The sequence below is a fragment of the Numenius arquata genome, chromosome 13 (assembly GCF_964106895.1).
Source record: "Numenius arquata chromosome 13, bNumArq3.hap1.1, whole genome shotgun sequence".
NCBI lineage: Eukaryota > Metazoa > Chordata > Aves > Charadriiformes > Scolopacidae > Numenius > Numenius arquata.
Window position 1 is genome coordinate 6,675,866 of NC_133588.1, and position 25,566 is coordinate 6,701,431.

Genomic DNA, 25,566 nt, shown 5'->3' on the forward strand with positions numbered 1-25,566 from the left:
GTGACGTTCAAGTGGAAGGCCTGATAAAGGTGTTCCGCACGGCTGTCACCTGCCGTGAGTTTCTCTTTGGGCTTCAGATACGAGGGGACCCAAATAAGAGCTTGTTACGGGGTGGTCATTGTTATTTGGAGATGTAAATCTTGGATTATTTTACTCGCTTGAAGCTACATGTAAAGAGAATAAATTTATTCTCAGATTCACCTTTTTTATTCCTTCAATCTCAGAAATGTTTCTATAAGTAACTTGGGTAAAGCATGAGTGAGTTTCCTGTCTAGTTGAGGTATTTAAATGCATGGCTTCTTCAGAATGCTCCACTGGCTTATCTACTGGAAAAATGCCCTGGAAGATTACATATAAGATGAACTTCAGTGATAAGAGATTTAATTTTTCTTTCTTATCTTTCAGAGGAATGCGTATAAAAATGTGAATAGTTTTAAGTTTTGGAAACGAGACTTGGGGTTTCTTCTCTGGTTCTGCCCAGCAGCGCTTGCTCTAGTTTTCCTACTTGACACCCTCTGAAAAAATCAGCCCGAAATAACATAATTGATAACATTATTTTTCATAATTTAAGTCTTTGTCAAAAAGTAGCTTGAAAAAATCACAGATTACTTTCTAAACAAAGAGTAAGAATCAAGTCAGAATAGTAGAGTTCTAAGTAGCAGCATAAAGAGTAGCCAGTTCTCAGTAGTGCTGAGGCACTGGAGATCGTACTAGACTTAGAGGAACGGTGATCTGGTAAAGAAGCCCATTCCCTAGTAATCCTGACCTTTAATAAGGAAATTGGGATCGATGTCTTGGGCTTTTTGCTGGATTTATGTTAATGTTCTGATTTTGAATTGCTTTATGTTTCATGGGTCCAGATACCAGAAAGAAAAACCGGTTTGTACCTGGAGCTTTGTAAGAGAGGTGAGAGGTAAACTAGGTCCAAAAGCATCTTGTTGCAAGAACAAATCAACATTACCAATGGACCCCGAGTTTAGTCTGACACTAAAATATACGAATAAATGGAATTGTGCATACATTTTCCTGTTTTGTAAGCTTATGGCAAAACGGGGCAGCTCGTGCTGTTTGCCTGTGTGACCTTCCACCCTCTAGTTGTGTTTGGTGCCCGTGCTAATAGTACGGGGCAGCGAGTGATCCTTCCCTCCTCACCTTCTGCATCTCACCGCGGGGCTTTGAAAACTTCTGCGGCATCCTCACGCAGATGTTCAGACTGAAGACTTCCGATCCGTGTAATAGATTGTATAGAAACTTCTATACAAACAAAAATACTTGTTTGTATAGAAACTGTTCCCTTTTTTCCCCCTCCGATGTACTTTTTTTTCCTTTCTTCTGTATTCTTTTTGAGATGAGAGGACAAGAGCTGCAAACAGCATCAAGGACGTGTGCACTGTGGATTGATGTAGTGGCATAGTGATTTTATTTTCTGTTCGTCTTATAATTTTCAGTAGTCAAGATTGTTTTGACTACTGAGGAACACTGAGCTGAAATTTTCATAAATCTACCTTTAGTGACCATAAAAATCTCATTTCTGAGTGGTATAATTGACTTGGAACCTGGTATGTGTACAAACACGTTTGCTGCTTCTTCGTCATCGTTACTTTACCACAGAGATTGTAAAAAGGCAGGTGGAAGTCTATCGTGTGAAAGGAGAATTACAAGTTTTAGCAGTCACCCACTGCTTTATTAGGAAAAGCTTAAGCAGCCAGCAGGCTTCTTCACCATCCCACGTGCCAACTTCTTCTGTCACCTGAGAAGGTGTAGTGCAACCCAGGCATTATTAGCTTGCCAGGCGGGACTGCACTGCTCGCCCCTATCCATTTTGACAGGGTTTGTTTTCATTTACTCACTTGTTGGCATATTCTCCTTGGCAGATAGATTTATGGCAGTTACCTTTTATTTATTCATAGCTAGGAAGCTTGTGTTCTGCTATTTCCCAGCTGTGAACTTTGCCACAGAGTGATGCCACCACTGAGTGGTGCCTCAGGTTTGGAGCCGTAGAATTAGTTTTGATTAGGTAATTGAGTTCTTGCAGTTCGGGATGCTACAGGTGAATTTTTTGGAGAATGCAGAAAACAAGCATAATAAGGGATGAGTAAAAAACCTGTATTTTTTACTTTAGCTGTGAACTATTATTTTACTTGCAGGAGTAGAGCGTGTGTATTGTGGTTTACTGACAAAATGCATTTCATTGTTCAGGTCAAATTTTTTTTTTCTTTCCTGTACTGCAATTATTTGTGCAACACAAAATATGGGAATTTATTTAGATCTTCCTGAAATAATTAAATGATAGTGGCTCGTATCATTGCCTCGAAATGAAGAAATGCTGCAGGGAACCAGGTTACTTCTGCGAGTTTGACTTGAAGTGCTTTTGTCAGCTGACTTGGGAAGCAGTATCACATCCTGCTATGGCAGAGATGGTATTAAAAGAATTCATTTGAGTTAGATTTTAAGCCTTAATTATTTGTGTGGAACTGATGCCTACTACTTTTCCACATGTAATGTTTCCTAACTCATTATAGGAAATTTTATTTTAAGTGGTGTGATAACAATAGGAGAGAGAAAGTCTAACAGTGAGCCCCAAAGAAGATTCTTGATATTAGCATCCCCTTGAGATGCAATTAGATTTATAGGTTGTATCAAAGAAGTGCTCCTTTTTCTTTCTCTTGAATGAGGAGGAGGTAGCTGCATGGGAAGTCTTTAAAAAGTTTTTGCTGCTGTGAGGAGTGACTATTTGTGGCGTAGCTTTTTAAATGTTGTTTTCGTATATAAACCATTTTACAATCCTCCTCTTATTCATCGTCTTATTTGCTTTCACAGGAAATGAGTTGATAATCTTCTTGGCTGACCAAAAGGAACCCTACTTTAAGCCCCGTGTTAAGTTACCAATGCAGTAAGTATTGATACGCGATGGTGAAACAGTGCAAGTGCCCATTTTTCTTGGAAGCGCATCTCTGCAGTGGGTGGGAGCGTGACTGGAGTTGTCTGTGCTGTTTGACTGCGGTGTTCAGCTTGCCCTCAGAGCTCCAGTTCTTTGACCAGTTTCCATATTTTTTTTTCAGGACTTTATTTCCTGGTAGAGTAAACGATCATTTCATATCATAGGTTAAGTCTTTTTGGGAGGTAGTATTTGTCTCTACCCCTAGACATATTTTCAGGGAAATTCTTGTAGTTGCTAATGGAATCCAGCCAATATAATCCGCTTTAGAAAGAAATATAGAGAATGGTATTCTGGCATTTCTGTACAGAGATCTGTTCCTTTCTAAAGTTTAAATGTGGCTTAAAAAAAGCATCATTTTTTTAATAAATGTAGAACAAGCTGTGTGTGTTTATGTACATACATATGTATAGTTTTAACCATAGTAGTATTACAGGATATATTATTGCTTATGAAGAATGCTTACTAATAGTATTATGTCTATTAAAAGTTAAATTACTGTTATAGCTCAGCTTTATCTTCTGTTGTTCTATATATTTGTATTTTTCCTTATTCCCACCTGTCTTGGAAGGAGCTTGTTTAGCGCGTTGGAAATTATCTGCTTTTAAGTCTTAACAGAATGATCCATGTTTGTCCGTGTAAAGCAGAGTCTCTGAGTAGGTAAACAAATAAAAAAAGATGGAAAGAACAAACAAATGTAGGGAGGAGTGGAAAGACGTGGCAGAAGACGGGAGGAGAGGACTCTGTCTTTAAAATTTAATTGTCTGTCTGACTCCTGCTTAAACTGCTCCTGTTGCTTCATGGTCTTGCTCTTGGAATGCAACCAAAAGATCCTGCTCTCTGAAACACATTTTTTTGAGGACCAGCTCTACAGCAAATGAAGGGATTTAATGAAGTCTAGATAGCATTAACAAACGAGATAGGATATGGCTGAAGAATGCCTCTTAGCTGAAGTTTAGGGTTGAAAATGTCATCCTTTCTTGGAGGAAGACAGACTGCAGAATGCTTGATTTAAAGTTACTTTTGCAATAGATAAGGACTTTAAAAAAGCCAGGTTGTTGAAGGAAAATATTGTGTTGGACCAACTAATAATAATTGGGACTAAAAGACAAGCCTTTGAACACACAAATACTTTCAAGTTTTGTGCACATTTGTACAGTTATTTGCATGTGGTGGTTTTTGGTTTATTTGGTTTTTTAATTCTAGATCTCTCAGTGTTACCATAACCAGTGTGGTTCCTGGAGATTATGATGGTGATTCACAAATGGATGTCCTCCTGACTACCCGAGCACAAAATCATGGCAGAGATGAACTTTCAGTGTTTATTTTCTGGGGGCACAACCAAACATTGGGTGAGTTGCTGAGACTGCTTATTAATAAGATTGTTAAACTTGTTAATAATTCAAAGTATTGTCAGAAAGTTATAACTCATTTTATGGTGTAGTGATTGATTTTACAACTGAAATAGGGATTAGTACATGGGTGCAGAGCCGAATAGCTGCTATCTTGCTGTTAAACTGTATTCAGTAATTAATGAAAAATGATACAAAGCCAGAGTTTTAGCTTTGTTCTGTAACAGACATAACCGAATGATATTACAGTTTGATAGTAACCCACTAGCTGAAGATCTACTTCTCATAGCTCTGAACTCTGACATCTTGGAGTCTTTTCTCTTTTCTGTTGACTTTGCTAGGAGAGGGTTTGGGGAAGAGTTTAGGGTTTGGAGAAGGACAGAAAAGAAAAAGAATACTCTTAAGTCCAGAAAAACTGCTGAAGAGTAATCACTAGTATAAACTGTGTTATGAAATAGTTACAGGTGAGGGAAGTGATGACCTTAGATACCACTGCTTCTGGCTTTGATCAGAGGTGAAACACGCAACCTGGGAAAGTGCACTGCATCAAGTATTAAGAGAAGAGGAGGTATCTGTAGTATTGGGAAGAACAAGAAGGATTTGGATTAATTTATGCTGTCTTGTTTCTGAGTAAACAGTTCTGGGGAGAGGTACAAATGAGCCTGTGGGGATTAAAAAAGCAGTCGGAAGTTAAAAATTCAGGCTATGGTTGGAATGTAGTGAGGCTACAGGGGAGGTATGTGGTGCCTACGTGGGTAATGGAAGCGTGACAAGTCAATAGGAAGGTACTGTCCCATGAAATGTGGAAACTGAAAAGAAGACAAACATTAAGGAGAGATAAAGGAAATAGGGATGATGTGGCAAGGAGTTTGGATTACAAGTAAAAGTGAAGAGTGAGAGGTGATAATCAGATTAGGACTTAAAATCCTCACTTCCCATTTAGGCAGTTTAGCTCTAATCTTTAAACTGTCTTGATCCCAACTATTTCTGAGTTTGTGTGTCTGTATGATTGCAGTCACGCATAGAAATATGTTTCAATAAGATCTATTTAGAATAATTTGTTGATGAGTTCAGTGGAGAGAGAAGAAGCTTCAGCATTTTAACTGTAACTCACCTTTCCTGCATAATTTCAGGAAGCCATTTAGTTGTTTATCCTCAGTGGTGGCTGATTATTTTTTTAATCATAAAATTGATGGTTGTATATTAATAGAAGAATTATGTCTAAGTTAAAAATGTAAATGTCGTAACATATTTGTAACTGAATCAAATGAATGTTTTCTGTTTTCAGATCTTAACCATAAAACGATGTTAAATAAGACTTTTCATGATGAGCCTCTAGTAATGGAGTAAGTATGACCTACTTTTTTAGAAACAACATTTATAATGGTGACTAAGAGCAACTTAAATATACTTCAACAGTAAAATTTGAAACACATGCTCTTTATTTTTTAAGAACAGGGTGGTTTGTGTAATGTCAACTGGTCTAATAGAACATGACGGAACATAAGTCATCTTTACAAATCTTGTATATTGTATCATCCTGACAATAGTAACTAAAAAATCTAAAACCATTTTTTAAAACACTTTTTATTTCAGTACTCTGTTTTATGGAGAAAAATAGCCATTCATTTTTGGGTGAATTTTGTAAAACAAAAGCCTTACTGGCTTATCAGAGTGAGCAAATATCCCTTTCACAGTGCACTTCCCTTTGTGTGAAATGCTGAACAAAAGAAGGGGAAATAAAGCTGGAAGATTAAATGTATGGCATAGTGTAAAATACTGAAAGAAACGTACTACTACTAGCAGCTCAAACGAGCCAAAATTCAGGAAAGACTGCACAGTTAAAATTCCTCATTGCTTGGTAAGAAAACGCTAACCAAATACAGGTTGACTTAAGAACCGTTAATTTCAACTACTGTAACGACTAAGACAATATTGAAATTGTTTTGCATTTTCAGCTTTAATGGAGACTTGATTCCTGACGTCTTTGGTGTCACAAGTGATTCAAGTAAGCCCCAGATATTGATAGGCGGGTAAGCTAAGGGTTTCTTTATTAGCATGAATTTCGATGACTTATTCATTGTTCATCCAGTCCTGTTCTTATTAAAGAGGCATCAGGCTCGTGTTTGACTGGAACTGTGCAAACATATGAATCTTCTCTCATTTCCATCTGTATCTTTAAATATTCTGTGACAATATTCATCTAATTTTTAAAGCGTTGTTTTATAGGGGAAGTAGACATTCTGTGAGAACTGAGAAAAGAACTTGTTTGACGTGAGAAATAGGATAATTGTTTCTTGGAAGAGTTATAGTCCCCTCTGTTTAGTGAGCTTTAATATTTATTATTATCTGTATTATGGAATTCTGTGCTGTACAAAAATACAAAGCAAAGTTTTTAAGCTACGTTTCATCTAATAGATGAAGTGACAAGTTGATGCGAGAAGTATCTTATGTAACAGATCTTACAAGGGATGGCAAAAGGAAGAGTTTGGGGTAAACAGAAAAAAAAACATTCAGCTGTCATTTACCTATGAAACTAATTGTAATGGGAAGGTTAGACAACATGGGAAATCAAAAGCACAGGAAGTGCAAAGTGTAAGGGTATGAAGGTAAATATTTGGTATGCTTATTGGGGAAAGAGGCTCATAAAGAGACATAAGGCAGAGGTGACTAAGTAGCAATAGAAGCGTGTGCGAGTGATGCTCTCTGTACCACGTCTGTGGTGTTAAGGAGCAGCTGAGGCCACTCTTCAGCAAATAAAAGTTGACTGAAGTCTTATGAGATTGCAGTAAAGGGGACTAAGTTTCATTATTGAATTTTCTGCTAGCCCTGGAATTTCTAGAATGGGACTGGCTAGCAAATACTGGGATAAAAAAGGTTTTAACGGCATATTTAAATGGTTAGTAAGGACTATGCAAAGGATTGTCTTTGTTTAACTGTTCGGGGTGTGAATGCTGAAATCAAAGCATAATAGAGGAGTGGACCTATACTCACTCAGAAGAACTAGTCTCCAAAATGAAACAAAAAATTAAGTAGTAGCAATGTCTTTAATACTGGGCAAGATGCCGAAAAACTTTAAATCTCTCTTTTCAAAATAAGTTATTTGTTAAAAACAATACTGGACCCTGGACAAGGACAGTTCACCTTCTGTTCAGTTTTCCTGGTAATGCTTTTGAAGTTTGTAGTCTGATAAAGAAAAAGAAAGCTTTGGCTTTTAAAAGGTATTGGGATTATGTATTCAAGGACACAAACTGGTGTGACTCTGAGTTAGTGAAAGTTTCATTATTGAACAGGATTTTTTTTTTTTTTAAACAGGTAGAAATATGGGTCTGTACATCTTTTCCTGTGACTTTTGCCAAACCGAATTCAGCATACGTTCAGTCTTTGACTTTTGTAAGGAAGAACTTCATTGATAGTTTTGTGGGTTTGGACCTCAAAAGGATGCTTGAATTAGAACTCTTGCCCTGATTTAGAGATTTTTCTCTCAGTTGTCAGAGAACGTGCTCAAAAGATAAAAATTATTTTTAAGATGCAAGTTGGATTATAAATGTCAAAATAAATACATTGTTCTTAGCTTTGTGATGATATGCAAACCACTCTTTTGACATTTTATTTTCGAACTATTTTCCCTTGACTGATAATGAATAATTTCCAATGATTAATTGGAAAAATTTGGAACTGTGCTTGTATTTTCTTAGAAGACTGGACCTTTAAATTAGTTGTTTGAAGAAATTTGCATCTTCTAACTTGGGATGTTGCAGCTTTTAAGTGGAACTTGATATGATTGTCTTGAATGTTCTTTAGTAACATTAACAGAGAAACTTGCAGCTCTGTGTGTTTCAGGAGAAATCACAGCTGGTTTAGGTTTGCATACAATCAATAATTAAGTTTATTTTAAAAGACAGAGTGTGTTAAGATGTCTTTGCATTGCTATGTGGCTTTCTTTAGCTATTGTTTCCAAAGAGGTTTGTTACCACTGGAGAAATCAATGAGATGATCACTCTGTCTCTATGGCAACGACGTACCAGCTTTCTATCCTGCATCTCGTGGCCCTTAAGAAATGTTTAAATAGGGCTTTCCCCCACACACCTCATCAGTGAGTTTAATAAATCTATACGTGTTGTTCCTAACTGGCTATTTTCCTTTCCTCAGAGATGATTCAGAAGTGATGTAAATGACACTTAAATGTGTAAATGGAAACTATACCCTTCTTGGCGACATGGTTTTGGTCATTAATCCCAACTTGAATTTTATCACCATTACTTTTATTTAAATTTATGGCTTATGGAACAGAGATTTCAAATTCACAAGGGTGTTTCTGAACACCTTGCAATGGTCATATATAGAAAAACCTTATGAACTTTTGAAGATATGGAAAAATGGGAGAGCTTAGTTTCATTTTGTTGAAGAAATCCTTTCAGTAGCATTAGGATACAAATAAGCTTACTCATAGCTCAAAATAAGACTGAGTGCTATAGGTAACAGCATAAGCAATGTCTTGTATATGCAAACAGCTTTATGTTATCTCCTTTAAAAATAGAAAAATGCTTTTCTATCTAAAATGTTTGTATATTTATACTAGAGCTGTATAACTAACTCCTTTGGCTATCTTCAAAACCGAATACTTAAAGAAATATTTAATTATTTTCTAGAAGTTTTTCTAAGATTAAGTGATTCTCTAAAATTTCTAAGATTTACTTACGATCTCTAGGAAGTAATCAGAAGCTTATTTTTTTTCTTACGATTGAATGAGTCACAGAAGAGAATGACTTTAGTAAGATGTATGTAATGTCACTGGAATAAGCAGAGAGTAGTAATATCTCTCGTGCTTACGTATAGCGCACACGGAGATTTTTCTGAATGTATTAGCTAAGGGTTCTGAAAGAAACATGTCTGAAGATTCAACCGCTATGACTTTTGAAGGATTTGTTACATTTAAATGCACTGCTAGTAGGGAAGTTTGCTGGAATTTCAGTCATTTTTAGAACAGAAAGGAGCAGGGCATGTATGTTTTGAAATAAATAAATAAAAGTATCACCTGCTTGGGAAATGACATTGTTAGCCTGTAATCCATCATAATGTGAGAATTTAATTCTTGTGCTGTTTGTGTTTTTTTAAGTGACTGAAAAGAAAGTTCATTTACATGCAGCAGGCATGAGCTGCTTTAACAACATGTGATGATGTCCATTTTTGCTCATCTCCATTAAACCTACAGTAGGTTTCAAAAGTACCGATAGTGAAACTGCTTGAGAAAAGCAGAGAGGACAGCAATCCATGTCTTGGGATTCACAGTTGAAGTCTGGGCACGAAATTTCACTTTGTGGGCAGTGACACTTTGTGTAGGAAAAAAAAAAAAAGTTGCTTTAGAAAGTTAATAAAAATCTAACGGAAGCCCCTCTGCTATGAATCGTCCTTTGCAGAACCTTTCAAGCAATTACTCTAGTTAGTTAGTATATTGTAAGCTAAGTAGTAATTTTAGCTTAGCATTAGAGAACATGTTTTCTGTTTCACAGGGTGTTTTTTTTTTTTATCAAGGTATATTATCATGATTAATAGTCCCTAAGCATTGCTGAAATATATTGCTTTATATTCTTGTCTGTAGGAACTTGTCATGGCATGCTGCACTGGATACTCCAAGTAAAATGTATATACCACACTCCCATGCGTTTATAGATTTAAATAATGACTTCACTGCTGGTAAGTCATAAAAGTGTTAAATACCTTCCTAAAAATATTTATCACTAAGTATACAATGTAATGTATTGCGATTTCCTTCTAATGTTTCAGTGAATTTCATTGATGGTTGTAAAGAGTTGGTTCTGGAATGTTGTGTTCAGTAATTATATGACTTTGCCATTTCTGATTTTTTAAATTTTTAATTATTTTACTTTAATATCTACAATTTGAAAATTATCTCTTTTTAAAAATAACTGCCAAAATGAATAACCTAATAACGTCTTCTACTCCTTGATGATAATTTAAATGGAAGTAACGCTGGTTCTGAAGAACTTTGTGTTCACCGTTAAAGCATTGTTTCCTGGTTTTCATGGTGCTGTACTGTAGTAGTCACTTTGCAACTGAATCAGCAGCAGTGCTGCATTTTCCTCATCTCAAGTCTGAAAATAGTTTATATTATAGTTTATTCAGAACAGTGTTTTCAAGACTGAACTTATAATTTGTTTCTTTCAATATGATTTCATTCTATTTTGTTGTAAAATCTATGACTGATTTGAGAAAATAGCACGAGACTTTATTCTTCTATTACTAGCTGAGCAATCCCGTAACCTCTTTATAATTCAGTGTTCCCAAACAAGTACGGGAGACAGCTTTTCCTATGGGAGATAAACTCTGTTCTTCCTTTGGTGGTGGTTTTGTTTTATTTTGGGTTTTTTTGTGAAATACGCAATGCAATTTAGCCTCTGATTATCACGATGAATCTATTTATCGCTTACATACCTGGCTCTTACCTTTAAGCACGTTTAAATATTGTGCTAAACTTAATTTCTTCACACACTAAATGAATTCTGAAATGCTTTATCTTCTGCTAGATGTGCAATGTACATCAATTCATATATGGTAGTTTTGGAAAGAGAGCTTATTTTTTTTCTATTTACTAGCATGGGAATGAGAGAGGAAAGAGTCCATAAATTTAATTAATATGCCTGTAAATGTTGGGGATTAAGTTAATTGCTTTAGCGCATAGTCAAACCTTAATATTCAGTTCTGGCACATTGCTGCATGAAGCTGTCAAGTGGAAACTCCAACTGGAAAATTAAGTATACGGTTGCTTACCATAATCAGTGTCATGTAATAATCAATTCTAACACACAATTAGTTCTATAAGTCCTTTGGAATTTTGTTTTAGTGGCATGGGCGGCATAGATGAGCATTCCAGGTAGCGTTTTAAGATGAATATATTAAAACCTAACTCACAAGTAGGTAAAGGTAGGAAGTCTAAGTCGCTTGCATAGATCACTCACAGATTGATCAATTTTTGCAAGAGTACACAAAGGTTTTTATGACCGCTAATGGTCTAAAGAATGTCCAGAAAGTCCCAGTTAGTGATATATGGAAATTCCTCCATTAAATAGAAATGGGAGCCAGAATCTTTGTGTGGGGAGTGCTGCGAGCTTTTATAGATTCACATCTATATTCATATGTCAAGATGTGAATAGAAGCTTCTGTGAAGCCCTCCCCATAGAAAGATCCGGACTTTTATTTGCTTGTAACAGCAAAGATACAACACCTCAGGCTGAAATACGTGTTGTTACAGCAACCTGAGGAAAATTGCAAGGAAAATAATTTATTCAGAGAAGAAAACGGGAGAAAATATTACCATAGAATTATTTTCTTTAAAATAATGTTTTGCCTCTAAGCTGGGAATGGTAAATTGTTTTTTTGCTGTCCCTATGAAAATTGGACCAACTGTGAACAAGGTATATGTTGCTGAAAAATAATACCTTATCAGCGATATCTGATATTTCATGACTGATGTGTTATTCCAAGTCTGCCTGGTGCCAAAATGAAAAGCCACCCATCGTTTGATCCTGTCTGCACACTGATAGCAGCTGCCTCCCATCTATAGTAACTGCTCAGGAACTGGGGCTGAGGGGGAGCACGATCCATTTTCAGTCGAGTTATTAAGCTGATCCCCCTCGCCATGCAGCTTCAGAGCCAATGTAAGCACAGAGAGAAGGTAGACTCCTATTTCAGTAGCCCCAGTTGTAGCCGGCCTTTAACCAAGCATGAAATTGCACCTTGAGTCTCATTGTGCCTCTTCCAAAAGATACCTGTTTAGTGCTCTCGCCATGTCTCCTTTAATTTGTGTTAGTCTGCACAGAGTTGGGCAAGAGGCTCATAGAAGTAGTCAGCTGTTGTAATTAAAAAAAAAAAAAAAAGGCAAACCAAAAAAACAGCTATAGGTAACTGTGCAGTACTGAGAGTACTGAGATTCTCTATGGAGTCACTGGAGTCGTCTTACTGGTTGGTTCAGGTGGAGCTAGTGAAGATGAGACCTGTCTTGCAACCCAGCATTCATCCGCGCTACCATTCTTGAGTTGGAACAAAACCTCATTAAGAATAGGTCCTGGTATACAATAAAACCATATTAATTTGGAAGGAGGTGTTGCCAAGGATGCAGGAGAGTAGTCTGCATGCTGAGAACCTGTTGTCTGAAAGACTTAATCATGAGATTTGATGCTGTTGTGATTTTTTTCAGTCAAAAAGTACCACAATATCTACTCACAGGCAATGCTACTGTTCATGAATACGAAGACACAGTTGTACTTAAGATGGATGTACTGCGTTTTGTGTACAAATAAAAAAAAAAAAAAGCCCTCTAGAATGCACCATCTTTGCATCTTGGTTTTTGGTGTTTTTTTAAGACCTTTTTCGAATATTCTGCAATGTTTTTGAGCTCTTTGTATTCTGTAACAGATGCAGCCAATTCAGTGATTTTTTTAGCTGGGTTATTTTTGGCAGCTCTATCATTATAAACAGCTTAGGAGATTTAAAGTGTGCTTGACATAAAAAAAAAAAAAACCAAAAAAAAAAACCTCTCTGGGCTGAGAATCTTTTTGCTAGTTTATTGCCTAACCCGTTTTCAACATGCCAATATTAAACCCTCAAAACAGAGCTTTTAATTGGCACGCTTCTTGTGCTCTGGGTAAAATGAAGTTGAATTGTTATGATTTCATTATATGAGAACATGTTCGTAAAGATGTTTTTAATCCCTAACAATGCTTCATGAAAGGCTAACTGTGTAAGGATTTTATAATCCAAAAATCCACTAACCAGAACAAAGATAATACTAATCTGTCTTGGTGAGATATAAGCTGGGCTGTTTCAGATAGGAATGCTGCCGCTGTTTTTAAATAAAGCAGCATCATGTAGAAATCTTAGCTTCTTATAATTTTTAATTCGGTAATTTTGAGTTAAGACAGGAATTTTATATAACCCATGCAAAAATTTGCAGTGTAAAGTTTTAGCTAAAGGGTCTATGTGTACTTTATGGATAAAGTAAATACAACACTTTCAGTTGTCTTCTGCATGTGCATTGTGTGGTGTCCCCTCCTGGGAGGAATATCGAGTTCACAGGATGGGTGAGATTGGAAGGGGTGTCTGGAAATGGTCTTCTCAACCTACCTACCATCAGTCTCACTGCTCATACGTGCTCCGAGATAGACTAAAAGATGAGGAGAAAATGCGGTGACCCTTGTTAGAATAGGGCTACTGGGTGTCTAGTAATACATACTCACGCTTGTCACTAGTTCTCTTTAACAGCTAGCTTAAGAAGATAATCTTGAAGCTGATAATAATGGGCTTGTCGGAACAGATTAACTTCAGGTGTATTTTATAAAGCGTGACAGTTCAGGTGTGTGTTTCCAAAGCAGGCTCCTCCAGTAAGAGACCTGGTTTTAAAATGTTATATCCTCAAATGGAAAGCCCTACATCACGTCACTTAAGAAGTATTTGAACGGGACTTGATTTCACTCCCTTGACTTATGGTGAAGGAGGTAAAAAGTAACTTCTCTTTGCATTAATCCACTCAATTAAAAATAAATAGGAACTCAGGGTTTCTCAGAAACGCGTTTCAGATGTGTTAGTCAAGAAATGCAGATAATACTGTTCGGTTGGATAAACGTTATTCCCAATATGGTCATTATGCTGAAGATTTTACAATTGAAATACTCAAACCAAACCATGGAGAAGAAGTGTTACAGCTGGAAGCTGGGGCCAAGATAGGTAAAAGGACTTGATAAAGACCACCCAGAAATGATGTAGCGATAGGTACCAATAAAGATCATCTATTTAAAGCTAGACAAAAGGCAAACGTATTTTGTTTATGCCATTGTTGATTTACATCACAGTCAGCGTTTTCAGATAAATACTTCAGACCAAGCTGAAGTGTAAATTTAGCATGAGTCATGAGGTGAACGCTGATTAGAATGTCTTAACGTAAGCTCTCGTAGGTGTATTGAGAGTTGAGATTTTTATGATAGCAATTATTTTTGCTGTGTCTTTTTTTTTTTTTTTTTTTCTAATTAGTTAACCTGATTGTTTCTAATTAAAACACCTTAAAATGTCAGATGTTCAGTTAGGTCTAATGGTGTCTTTCTAAGCCAAAATTTTAGTACGTAATTACTGAGGGGAAAAAAGGGTCATTAATAAACAATAAATTTGTATGCACCTAAAGTTACGAGTCTTCTACCAAGAAAGCAGGCCATTGCCCTGCAAATATTTTTAAAATCTTCAAACATGTGAAACAAACTGCCTTGGATTCTGAATCATACTGTAACTTCATACTGCACATCTGTCAATATATCCCCTAATGCTATGAAAAATAGACGATATATTCAATATTCTGTGCCTTATTTGGCTATGTGATTCCAGCGTTTGGGAATACGGCTTTTTACAACCTGCGTTGTGTTGAACACTAGCACGTGGTGTGTATAATTGCAGATATTTCTGGAACTGTTTATATAACATGAAGGAAAAATCATAAATTTGAATTTGGGAAAACTAAAGCAGAAAAATCATTAGTCAGAAACAGCTTGCTATGAGCTAATTGCTAGTCTCTTTACTGATTTCTGATGGTTAATTTTCTTATGTTGTTTTGCTTTGGGAATCTAGAAACCTAATGTACCAGAACACTGACAATGTGTTTTCTTTTTTGATTCCCACTTCTTAGTTTAATCGCATAAATGTAGATAATTTCCTTCTTGAAAACCAATTGTTCAAATCGGAGGTGATTTTTCTGTTGTAATCATTTAAACCTGGATTCTGGAGACACTGTAATGCTTGATGTCAGTCAGACTCTAATTATATTTTTGGTGAGTTGCCTCTTGATGGAGGCTGGTAGCCTCCCTGCATATAGTGTTATCATCAAAGGTTATTTTATGCAATAGATCTGCATTTATTCTCTATTAAAATAACATCATCATGTTTGCAAACAATTATCTGGCCTTTAAAAATTTATTTTGAGTGGTATTTTAAAACTGGGGGGGGGGGGGGGGGGGGTTGTATTTTAAGTTAAATTGTTCTCTCTGGTTTTGCTCCCTCCCTTCTGTTTTTTCCCAAAACAAATATTCAGTAATGCCATGTCACCATTTCAATCCTTGAACAGGTACATTTTTTAATTTCTTAACTGTTTTAAGTTCTGATAAGAGAGCTTACCTGAGAGTTTACAGCCAATAATGGAGACAAAAAAAGTATCCCATAAGATACACAGGATGTATTTTGGAGGACCTCAGTCTATGTTTGTAAAGATTTGCTTGGCTTTTATTCCTTTTATTTTTACTATTTACGGATTTGTTATCTCTAAAAATGCTCTGTGTGACATGATCTCCTGTTGCCTCTGTTCCCCCCCTTTTTCCTGCACAGCGCTCAATACCACAGGAGGTTCCTGCTCATGGCACCCGAGTAGCTCAGATGAGCTGCATCTCCTCCTGCTGCTGAGATTGCTCTACTTCTGCCGATCCCACTTTTCTCACTCGTAGAAAGTGTAAAATTCCTCACTAAGAGAATTACAGAATGAGTAGAGATCTTTAGAGAAAAGAAACAGCTATTTTTAACTGAAGTTTTTCCTAATTTTTGTAAAAGAACCCATCACCTCTGCTATTTGGTTAGCAGTTTTAAAATTAAAAATGTCATTATAACGTGTCTCAAAAGCGATTCCTTTTGAAATCTTTAATTCTATACTGGTAGAATTATATGCACTGGGGGGTACTAATACGCTATTTTTATGGGAATCAATAACTTAATATAGGTGAGAAGTAAATTGGTTCTGCCCCAAACAGCGTTTTGTTGAGAAAGCATGAACATGAAAACGGGTTCTGAAAGCACTCTTAACACTGAGTGGTCATCTTCTATTGCTTGGAACGATTTTGTTGCTTTTATTCTGAAAACAAACAGAATTTTCTGTCTGAAAATTCATGTTTGAAGGGCTAAAAAGCGGAGGAAAAGTCCCACCTGCTCTGCATATTCGGAAGCCTGACTATTCACCATAAACCTAATTTAAAAGTTTTTCCATTTATGTGATGCTTTTAAATTAATACAGATGGGGTTTTTTTCTGTAGTAATTTTTAATAATTTAGATTTTGGTGCTTAATTATGTTGTTTATAATTGTTTATCATCTTACTGGAAGGAGCGGGTTCTTAACTTACCGTTTCATGTGACTAGCACCAAAAATTCATGTCAAGTTAATTGCAGACTCACTAGTTAGCATTGGTACTTGTATCTATTTTGTAAAAGTTAAATCGCTAGAGCTAGGCAGTAGATAGATCCATTTTCTCTAGTGCCAACTTGACAAACAAATCTGGATACCAAATGGTAGAGGGTTTCTCTACCTGAATGGAAAACTTATGAACAGAAGCACAAAACTTAACAAGTTTGGTTTTCCATTTCTGTGTAGTAAAGAAATAAAACTGACTATATCTAACTTTTTTGATTAAATTAGGTTTGTTCATATTAAAAGTATTGTGTAACCAAAGTTGTGTAAGTACAACAAGAAATTGTAAATAAAGTTTTTAATTTTTTTTTAAATACTTTTTTTTTTTCCTATTGGTGGGTCAATCTTTACAGAATGACCTTTATTGTAAATAGAGGAAAAAGTGTAATATAAATAGAGGAAAGTTATCATTTGCTTGTCCTTAGGCTTTATGGCATTTAATGATTTTAATACAGTTGTCACCTTGTCCATTCAGTCAACACACTGCAAAGCAGAGATTTTTAGTTCAGCATGTTATTTACATATACCAATACATACAAGCAGGCACATTCATATCCACAAGTAACTTCTGGTTAAAGAATATGCACAGACACACCTCTTCTTCTGCATAAATGAAATTTTTTTCAGGCATGTTTGGAGTCTATAAACATATATGTTCTAATTGTGTGATATCTTGTGTATTTTGATAGTGTTTAAAAATCAGTGCTTTTTTTCCTTGTGAAGTAAATGTGAAATCAAGCTGTAACTTAAGAAAGTTGCTCATGCCCTGATGGCTTCTGAAGATAACTGTAGATGCTGAGGGTTTTAATTCTGAAATAAAGCCCTCTGACATTAAACGGAAAGGTCAAATCAGTCATTAGTGAAATGAATGCTCCATCTATAAATAGTATCGTTTTTTATAACACTTAAAAGTGAAGGAAAATAACAAGGATAATCAGAAATGAACTTGGAGCTGGTTCTATATAGTTTGGTTTTATTGCAATTTCCTGGTAGTCCTAATACGAAAAAGCAATGTTTGTAAGAAGGGTTTGTAATACCATCTGCTTTATTTAACAAAGTTTTCTGCAGTTTTCCAGTTGGGCTGAAGCCTTCTAAGCTCTCTACCTAACCCCACGATGAACTCTTTCTAACCTTCAGTTATACTTGCGTAGCCGCTTTCACAAGCTGAAGTCGGGGTGGAGCTGGTTTGGTGTTTGATAACTTAGGGCAACTTTTTTTCTTAGAGACCTAGCACTTGCTTCTGAAACACCCTTCCTGAAAGGCAGCAAGGTCTCTCTGCTCTTGCTGCTCTTATTAAAAGACCCATCCGAGCTTAGCCAGATTGAAACAAGTTTTACAAATATCAAGTGTGGGGGTTTTGTTGTTGTTGTTTTCCTTTATGGCTAATACTGCCTTTTTAAACCAGCCAGCAGTAGTGAACGTTCCATAGACAGGGGTTATCCACACCTTCTTTTCCATTGCAGCTCTGGGCTGTTGCCGGTGTTTGGATGATTAACTGAGAGCAGGGGGCAGAAGGCAGAGATGGTGCCCAGGAAGTGGGAATAGAAGTTGGTAGGTGGGGAAGAAATCTCGGCTGAAGGTAGGGAATGTAGATGGAGATGATGAGCAAACACTGGATGAACTTCTGCAAGAAGAGAATGTTACCAGATGGACTTGGAGTTATTAGAGGAGGGCTGACCTAGTGGTGTGTGGAATAAGTGAAGCGTATTTGCATAAGACTGGGTTGAGAAGAGTCTAGGATGGTCTGTGTGAAGAATACCGTGGGATAGGGACTAGAGATGGACCTTCTGTTGGGTGTAGAGCTGTTTGGTTGGAAACTGCCTGCACGATTGTTTCTGCATCTGCAGCAAAAATTGTAAGATATATGGTGTAAGAAGCTAGGGATTGCAGGAAGAGTAGAAATGCTCTCATGTTCAAGGTGTTTGAATGCCGTCCTGCATTTTAATCCACCTTTTCTATAGAATTCCTTTGTCATGACCGACAACCTGTTGCCATTACATGTTGGGCTCTCCGTAGGTGATAATCTATCAGGCATCTTGATTTTAAGTGTGTGGTTTCTGAGCCCCCGTGGCAAGAATGCCATGCTTTTGGTGCGTGAGATGGGCCACCATAAACATTAGAGGTTGTGTAATGCTCCATTAGATGTATTATGTAAAAATGATCAGAAATGGGTCTAGCTCAAGATATGGGTGGGCTGTGTTCAAATTATTGTTACGGTGTTTGTAGACGTATCTGGGATGACTTTGGCATTGATACAATATTGATCTAAAGGCACGAAACTCAGTGCAGTCTAGCTGTACAAGTTTTACAAAGCTTTCTGGGGAGATTTTTCAGTATTCACTGGGCCATATATTGATAAAGTGTCAAAATTAGCTGATGCCATCAAATAAAGGTAGATAGAATTGCTGTGGTTCCTCTGTAATGAGCTTTAGGTTACTGGAACTTGCAATACAGTACTTGAATATTTTCTGGTTTTCAAGCTGAAACGTAAATTCTACTAATCTCCATTTCCTTGTTTTGTAAATGAATGCTGGATTCAGTGCTTTTCAGTATATGTATTTACTGTTGATAAGATGTAGTAGAGCCTGGACAGCAGCATTTTATTGCTAAGCCAATTAACACAAATAAAGAATAGCCAAATTTGCTTACCAACTCACTTTTTAGGGAAAGTAAAGTTGTGAGTAAAATGCTAATACGGTGTAGTTTTATGTCACAGCACATCAGATATCTTCTGTATTAAGTGTTTGGTATATATTTAGGTGCTTTTTCAATCTTGCAGACCTAAAATGCTGGGTAACCTCCTTGATTCTTTATCCTATTCCCAGGCTGTTGAAGTTTATGAGTTTTCCTATTGCTTATGTTGGTTTTATGTTAAAAAAACCTGTTAAATCAAAAATAGGAAAACATATTCAAATGTGAACACGCTTCACTTTGCGTTTGTTTGAGAGGAGCATTTGCTGTCAGACAGTATGGCTTTTTTATTTGTAGCCATTCGCTTAGGCTGTGGGTGTTACATTTCAGGAAATCTGCCTGGATCTGACATGAAGATCTTCCCCCATCCCAACCATCAAGGATTTTATTTCTTTACTACGTCATGTCACAAACTAAAACCCTAAGAAATGCCCTGCAGGCTTAGTCTAGTGGTCCATCCAGCTAACCCAATATTCCTTCTCTGGCAGTAGGAAAGTGGTGAGACTGATTTTTTTCCTTGTCCCATTGCCTATATCCATTGCGTATCTCCAGAATCTAGGACTGGCATAGGGTTGTTAATTGCCTATTGTTTTTAGTATTCCTATTGTTGTCCCTTGCTTGTTGTTTTTAGTATCCCTTTATGTACCTGTTGTATAGTAAAAGTATCCGGAGTTTCAATTAAGATTGTTGAGCTCCAGATTATTTGATTTTATAACCTCAGGTTGTAAATATCTCATATTGTGCTGCTGTGAGGTTTTCATCAGCATTTGAAAGAGCATTATGATCCAGCCCTCAATACTTTATCTGTCCTGTTTAAACTTAAAGATTTGTGTGCAAATGATTTTGTTTCCTGCAGCTGAAATTGCAACTGGAGCTGCCTTCCAAAGGCAACGTGGCAGTGTATCTTTAGACAAGTGACTTTTCCTGAGCCTATGTAACATGATAGGCATTCCTTAAGCATATCTGATAGGTATTCCTTGTAGGAAAGAGGAGCTGAGTTTCCTTGATCTAGCCAGAAGCAAAACAAAAACGTTGTCGTTTTCAAGAAGATTAGTGTATTAAAATGCAAAAAGTGTAGAAATGTATTGTGTATGTCTTCATTGTTATGTAATCCAAGTACTGCACGTACAGGTCTTAATGCATCTGTTGACTCCATCTCTTCCTCTCTACCCTTTATATATTAAAGAATTTAGTAATAATAGACATGGAAAGATTTACCAATAGTGGTGAGAGATGTCTGCCATGAACACCCTTCCTTTGGGAAGGAGATGCTTGCAAGGAGTTTTTGCTATGGCTGTATAGAAAAAGATGTTTATAAATTGCACAGATTCTTATTTCTTTCCTCTCTCATGTGCTTTTGGCTCCGAGAGACAAAAGCCTAGATAGTAAAGCCAGGCAGAATCATAGAGTAAGTTTGGTTGGAAATAACCTTCGGAAATCATCTGGTCTAAAACATTGTACCAGGCAGGGCTTGGTTTTTCTTATAGGTTTCCTTCCTACAGACTTGGAGAAAACATTTGTAATTCTGAGCTATACAAATTTGTAAACAGTTATTTGGATTGTCTAAATTACATTGCATTTTTACCCTGCTGCTGCAAAGAAATGTTTTTGTTTTGCTTGCTTTGAAATCCCTGACATTCTTGATCAAAACGGAAAATTGCTTGTAAATGTTAAGCATTCGATTTGATTTCAGCGTAAAAGGGTTTAATCACAAAAACATGCGTGAGCATTTGAGACGCGTAGCTTCTAAGAAGGCTTAGGGATAAAAAGGAGGACAATTGGCAATAACATACCAGCTGAATTGGTTCAGCGGGCTCTGGAACTAGAGGTGGTGGGGCTGTACCTGTATTAGCTTGTCCTATGGGAAATCACAGCTTGTAGCTTTAACTCGGGAGCAGCGTGGCACTAGCTCCTCTATACTATTTCTGGAAGATTATCTGCTATCTTTGCCTGCCTTTGCATTTTACCAGGGCAGTGTAATATTACAGTAGCCTCGGAGCTGCTCTCCTCTGTTGGTTCCATTCGTTGTATATAATGTTGTATGCCTCAAGTTAGGAAAAAAGGAGAGCCGGAGGAGTAAACGAAGAGGAACAAAGGGCAAAAGTAATTTACTAACTTTCAAGAGAAGCTGTTTTGGGAGTGGGAGGGAGTTCAGTGCAAAACAGGCACGTTGCTGAATTTAATCATCTTTAAGCTACTGCAGAAGGCCATATTCAGCACTGATCTCTTGCAAACCAAAGAAATGCAGGGTAGATTGCCTCCTCCCAAAACATAGCTTTATTTTCCTACTCTCAAAAAGTGGAACAAGCGTTCACATTAAAATACTTGGTTTGTACAGTGGCTGAAGAAGGACTTCAAATCTCTAAGCACCTCCACATTTTTAACATAGTAAACATTTTAGATGTTTTAAATTATTATCTTTCTATTAGCTCTTCGTAGTTTGACTTGCATTTATTATCCTGATATATTCCTCCTACATTGCAGATAGTTAAATGTATTCTTTGATTTTATTAAGTTGTGTGACATCCCACCCACTGTGGTTCTCTCATCCCTTTTTATTCTCACGGAGTTTAATGTTTATTTTTAAGCTACTTTTGATTCTGGTCCTAACATCTGGGATTTTATATGCCTCTTGTTCCTTGTCTTCCTATATTATTGCAATTCCCTGTGCAGTCATATTTCTGAATATTTGTATATACTTATTATGAAATCAGATCAAATCAGGAGGGAAAAACAACTAATGGAATATGCTTCAGACTAAGAATGGGGGGCGAAAAAAGGGTTTTTTCAATGCATAAGAAAAATCCATTGCAAATCTCTCTCTCTTTGTTACGTGCTTTTACAAAATAGGTGTTTGTGCGTAATACACAGTAAGCACCCACACTCTGTTACACGTAATTCACTAGTACTTAAGTGAGTTCACGCTGGCTGTGTATCAAAAATCGGGTTAGTGTGCTTTGTGGTTTGTTTTGCTGACGTTGTTGCCCGGTCCCGTTGAGTGCCTGACTTTCTGTGGCCTGTTGTAATTCTGTCTGGGACGAACAATATGGGATGTCTTGTGAGTCAAACATGGCCATTATGCTCTCTGAGGAGCTGTAACTGATATATTTACTCTGTAAAGCTCAAACGAAAACAAGATATATTACTACTTATAGATACTTCAATTCATAGTAGTGCTTATATGACTCCCCATTAAGGTGTTAAAGACATTCATTTCTCTCTATTCAGAAAGCTCTGCTGAAGGATACTATAGGTGGTACTACATTTTCCTGGCGAAGAAAAGATTTTGATTATTTTTTTAACTGAGAAGCTGTCGTAGTATGCTGCATTAGTGTAGCTTTTAAAATTAAGAATAATTGTTAAATAAAATTCCATCACATATTAAATTAGCCAAGAAATGGTGCTGTTTTATTTTTGCTGGTTTTATTTTTAATGAACTTCGGTTTAACTGTAAATAAATGATTTGGTGCTAAGGACTTTGTAATACCACCAGCGTAACTCGTATCTGCCTTTTTTATTTGGTTTTTCCACCCTAGAAGCATAACTCTGTTGCATAAAAACTGGATGCCTTTATTTTAACGTCATAATCGAAATTCAGCTCTGAACAGTTTGCTAGCGTAATACTACTGGGTGAATTATGTCTTGTGTTGGCAGCTTTGCCGTTTTGTCTAATTCTGGGATAGAGTCACAAAACCTGTATAAGCATAGAATTACTAGTGGGAGTGCTGAGTTCCTGCTCCCCAAGATCTCCCCTTGCACGGAGGACTGGGCAGAGAGAGGATTGACTTAGCAGTGAAAGGTGAGGAGGGGTCAGCTCTGCAAGGCCTGACACCGAGTCGGTGACGTGGTGGGAAAAGCCTTACGGTGCCAACCCAAACCTCTGCTGAAGGGTAGGCACCCTGTCCTGTTGGCTAATCAATGCTAGTCATTTGCTGTGTATTTAAGTGTAACACTTACAGAGTCTGTTGTGGCATAATCAGTGTGTGACAGCCCATAACTAGTTGCAAGTTGCAGGACTAATTACAGCAAGGATATACTACAACCCTACTTGAAATTCTTATTTGAACCTCAAAAACTCTTTTCAAAGATTTAGTGGCATTTTGGACCATAGGAAGAAGAGTTAAAGCTTCTGTTGTTCCATGTTTCTCTTTTTTTTTCCCTGTGAATGTATTAGATTTTTAATTTTATTTTTTTTTTCTGGTGTGTATCTGATGGTAATCAAGAATATTGCACAAACTTCCTTCTACATGCAAAGTAAAAATTTGAAAACTTTTTTTTTTTAAGTTCCATCTATGATATTCTCAGACTGTTTCCATTACTTTTGTCTCTTGCCTTCAAGAAATACTTAAGCATCAATATAATTCACGCTATCATGCTTTTCATGTATATTCCAAAGGAAATATCTATTTCATGTATTCAGGAGAATAAAATCAAGTGGTACAGCTTTCAAGCTGGGGGGTGGAATCTGTAAGCAAAAGGTTTGTTGGGGTTTTTGTGTGTACGTGTTGGGTGATTTGTTGTTGTTGGGGGGGGTGTGGGTGAGTGGTTGGTTGGTTGGAGGTGGTGGTGGTGTTATGGTTTATTGGTTTTGTTGGTTTGGGTTTTTTCCCCTGGAAGAGAATACCCCTTATTGTGCCATTGGAAGTTCCCTGTACAGCAGTCCACCTGCTTATTCAGTAAACCACCTCAGGGTAAAGCATTAATGCTTTCTGTTTTTTTAAATTACTTTTCTTTGCCCACAAAGTAACCATTGTGTTCTAACTCACATAGTGATATTTTAAATTGCGGTGGAGGAGGACGATGAAAAAGAAAACAAGTGCTTAAATCTAAAAGCCTAGTTTTCTTAAGATCTGGGCTTCTTAACATTGGACTTCATAATTATTAAATTTTTTTTCTTAAACACCCCTCCCCTTTTTTAATGTCCCTTATAAAGCTTTTTCTTCCCATTTTCCTAACTTAGGTGCTTTCCTAAATGGCAATGAATAAGCTCCTCTTTAAGTAGGCATTGATAAATTCTCTGAAGCCCTCTTTTGTGCTGTTTTGATGTTTAAGAGAATTTTAGTGTAAAGGAAGCCTAAAATATTTTTCCATCTCCTTTTCTCCTCCTGTCAACAGTATATCTGTTGCTTAATTCAACTTATGCAAAATAAAAGGATGGTTGGTGGGTTTTAATTTTGACTTACTAAAAATATAACTGTGTATACTTTTTCCTAGCTTTAAGGTCTGTCTCTGTCTTTACTATTAAGAAACGCTCTTCAGTATGCATATATAGCACCCAGTGCTTACTGGCTCATGTGAGGCTAACTTAATATCTGTATAAATATACACCTGTAGGAGTTGAGCGTAGAAGGTTTATTGATACAGAAAAGTATCAGGGATGAAAATAGTTTTGGGGCGTTTTGTTTTTTAGTCTTTCTTGCTGCATATTTATACATCTAAACATCACTGGAATATAATATATTTATAACTTATAAAATATAGGTAATAGGTTTTTTAAATAAGTTATATTACATATCTGTATTGACTGATCAAATATTTGTGTGTGTATTCTCCTGTTAAATATTTTATTTCTGTTCTTTGCAGATTTGTTCCTTACTACATCACCAGATTCACAAAACATTCAGTTTGAGACATGGGTAAATAAGGTAAGAGAGAGAACCCAAATAACCTTTCTGTTAAAACACAGACAAGTTTTTTGTTTTGTTTTAAAAAAACATCTGATAGTCCTTGTTTCAGGAATAAGTGGCACGGATGTCAAGGGGCACTAACTGCACTATTGTTTCCGACTTGCAGAATGTCACTGGAGGAGATCTTTTACTCAGCAGAAGTTCCTCTGCAGGTTTTTTACCATGACTACTGAGTAAATCAATCAGCCTCATTCACCTTCGCAGGGCTCCTCCTGTGTCAGCAGCTGCTCCGGGAGGTTACCGATGCTTACTGTGATGATTTATGAAGAGAAGGCTGATCAGATTTTTTTATTCTGGCTTTCTCAAAGATTTGATTTCTTTCAGTAAGCTTTCTTAGAACTATGGCTTCAGGTCTTGGGTAAGATTTTGTGGAACAGAGGTTCAAAAATCTCACTTCTGACCGTTATAATGTTTACACAAGTTACAGTTGAGAAAATCCTGAGTCCTACGTCAACAAATGTTGCAAATGCAATTCCAGGTTGGGAAGAAATAAATAAAAATAATCCACTGATCTATCTATTGAGATTCTGCTTTTGTGTTACTTAACCTGGCCAGGGTCAATGAAGAACATCATTGTTAATAACAATTAATGAAATTAATTAATTTGAAACTAAGTGTATCCTTGATACTAAATCTGTTATCCGAAAGGACTGTAGTTAAGAATCTTA

The 25,566-nt window shown here is 36.6% G+C and overlaps 1 protein-coding gene across 1 annotated transcript in view; it reads left to right on the forward strand.

Annotated features, from left to right (window-relative positions):
* The window catches only part of ITFG1 (integrin alpha FG-GAP repeat containing 1), an 86,699-nt gene that overhangs the window by 1,032 nt on the left and 60,101 nt on the right, over positions 1-25,566 (forward strand). The window contains exons 2-7 of the mRNA XM_074157939.1: positions 2,821-2,893; positions 4,145-4,290; positions 5,579-5,636; positions 6,249-6,323; positions 9,893-9,987; positions 24,795-24,856. Coding sequence (XP_074014040.1) covers positions 2,821-2,893; positions 4,145-4,290; positions 5,579-5,636; positions 6,249-6,323; positions 9,893-9,987; positions 24,795-24,856 — 509 coding nt within the window. The remainder of the gene's footprint in view (positions 1-2,820; positions 2,894-4,144; positions 4,291-5,578; positions 5,637-6,248; positions 6,324-9,892; positions 9,988-24,794; positions 24,857-25,566) is intronic.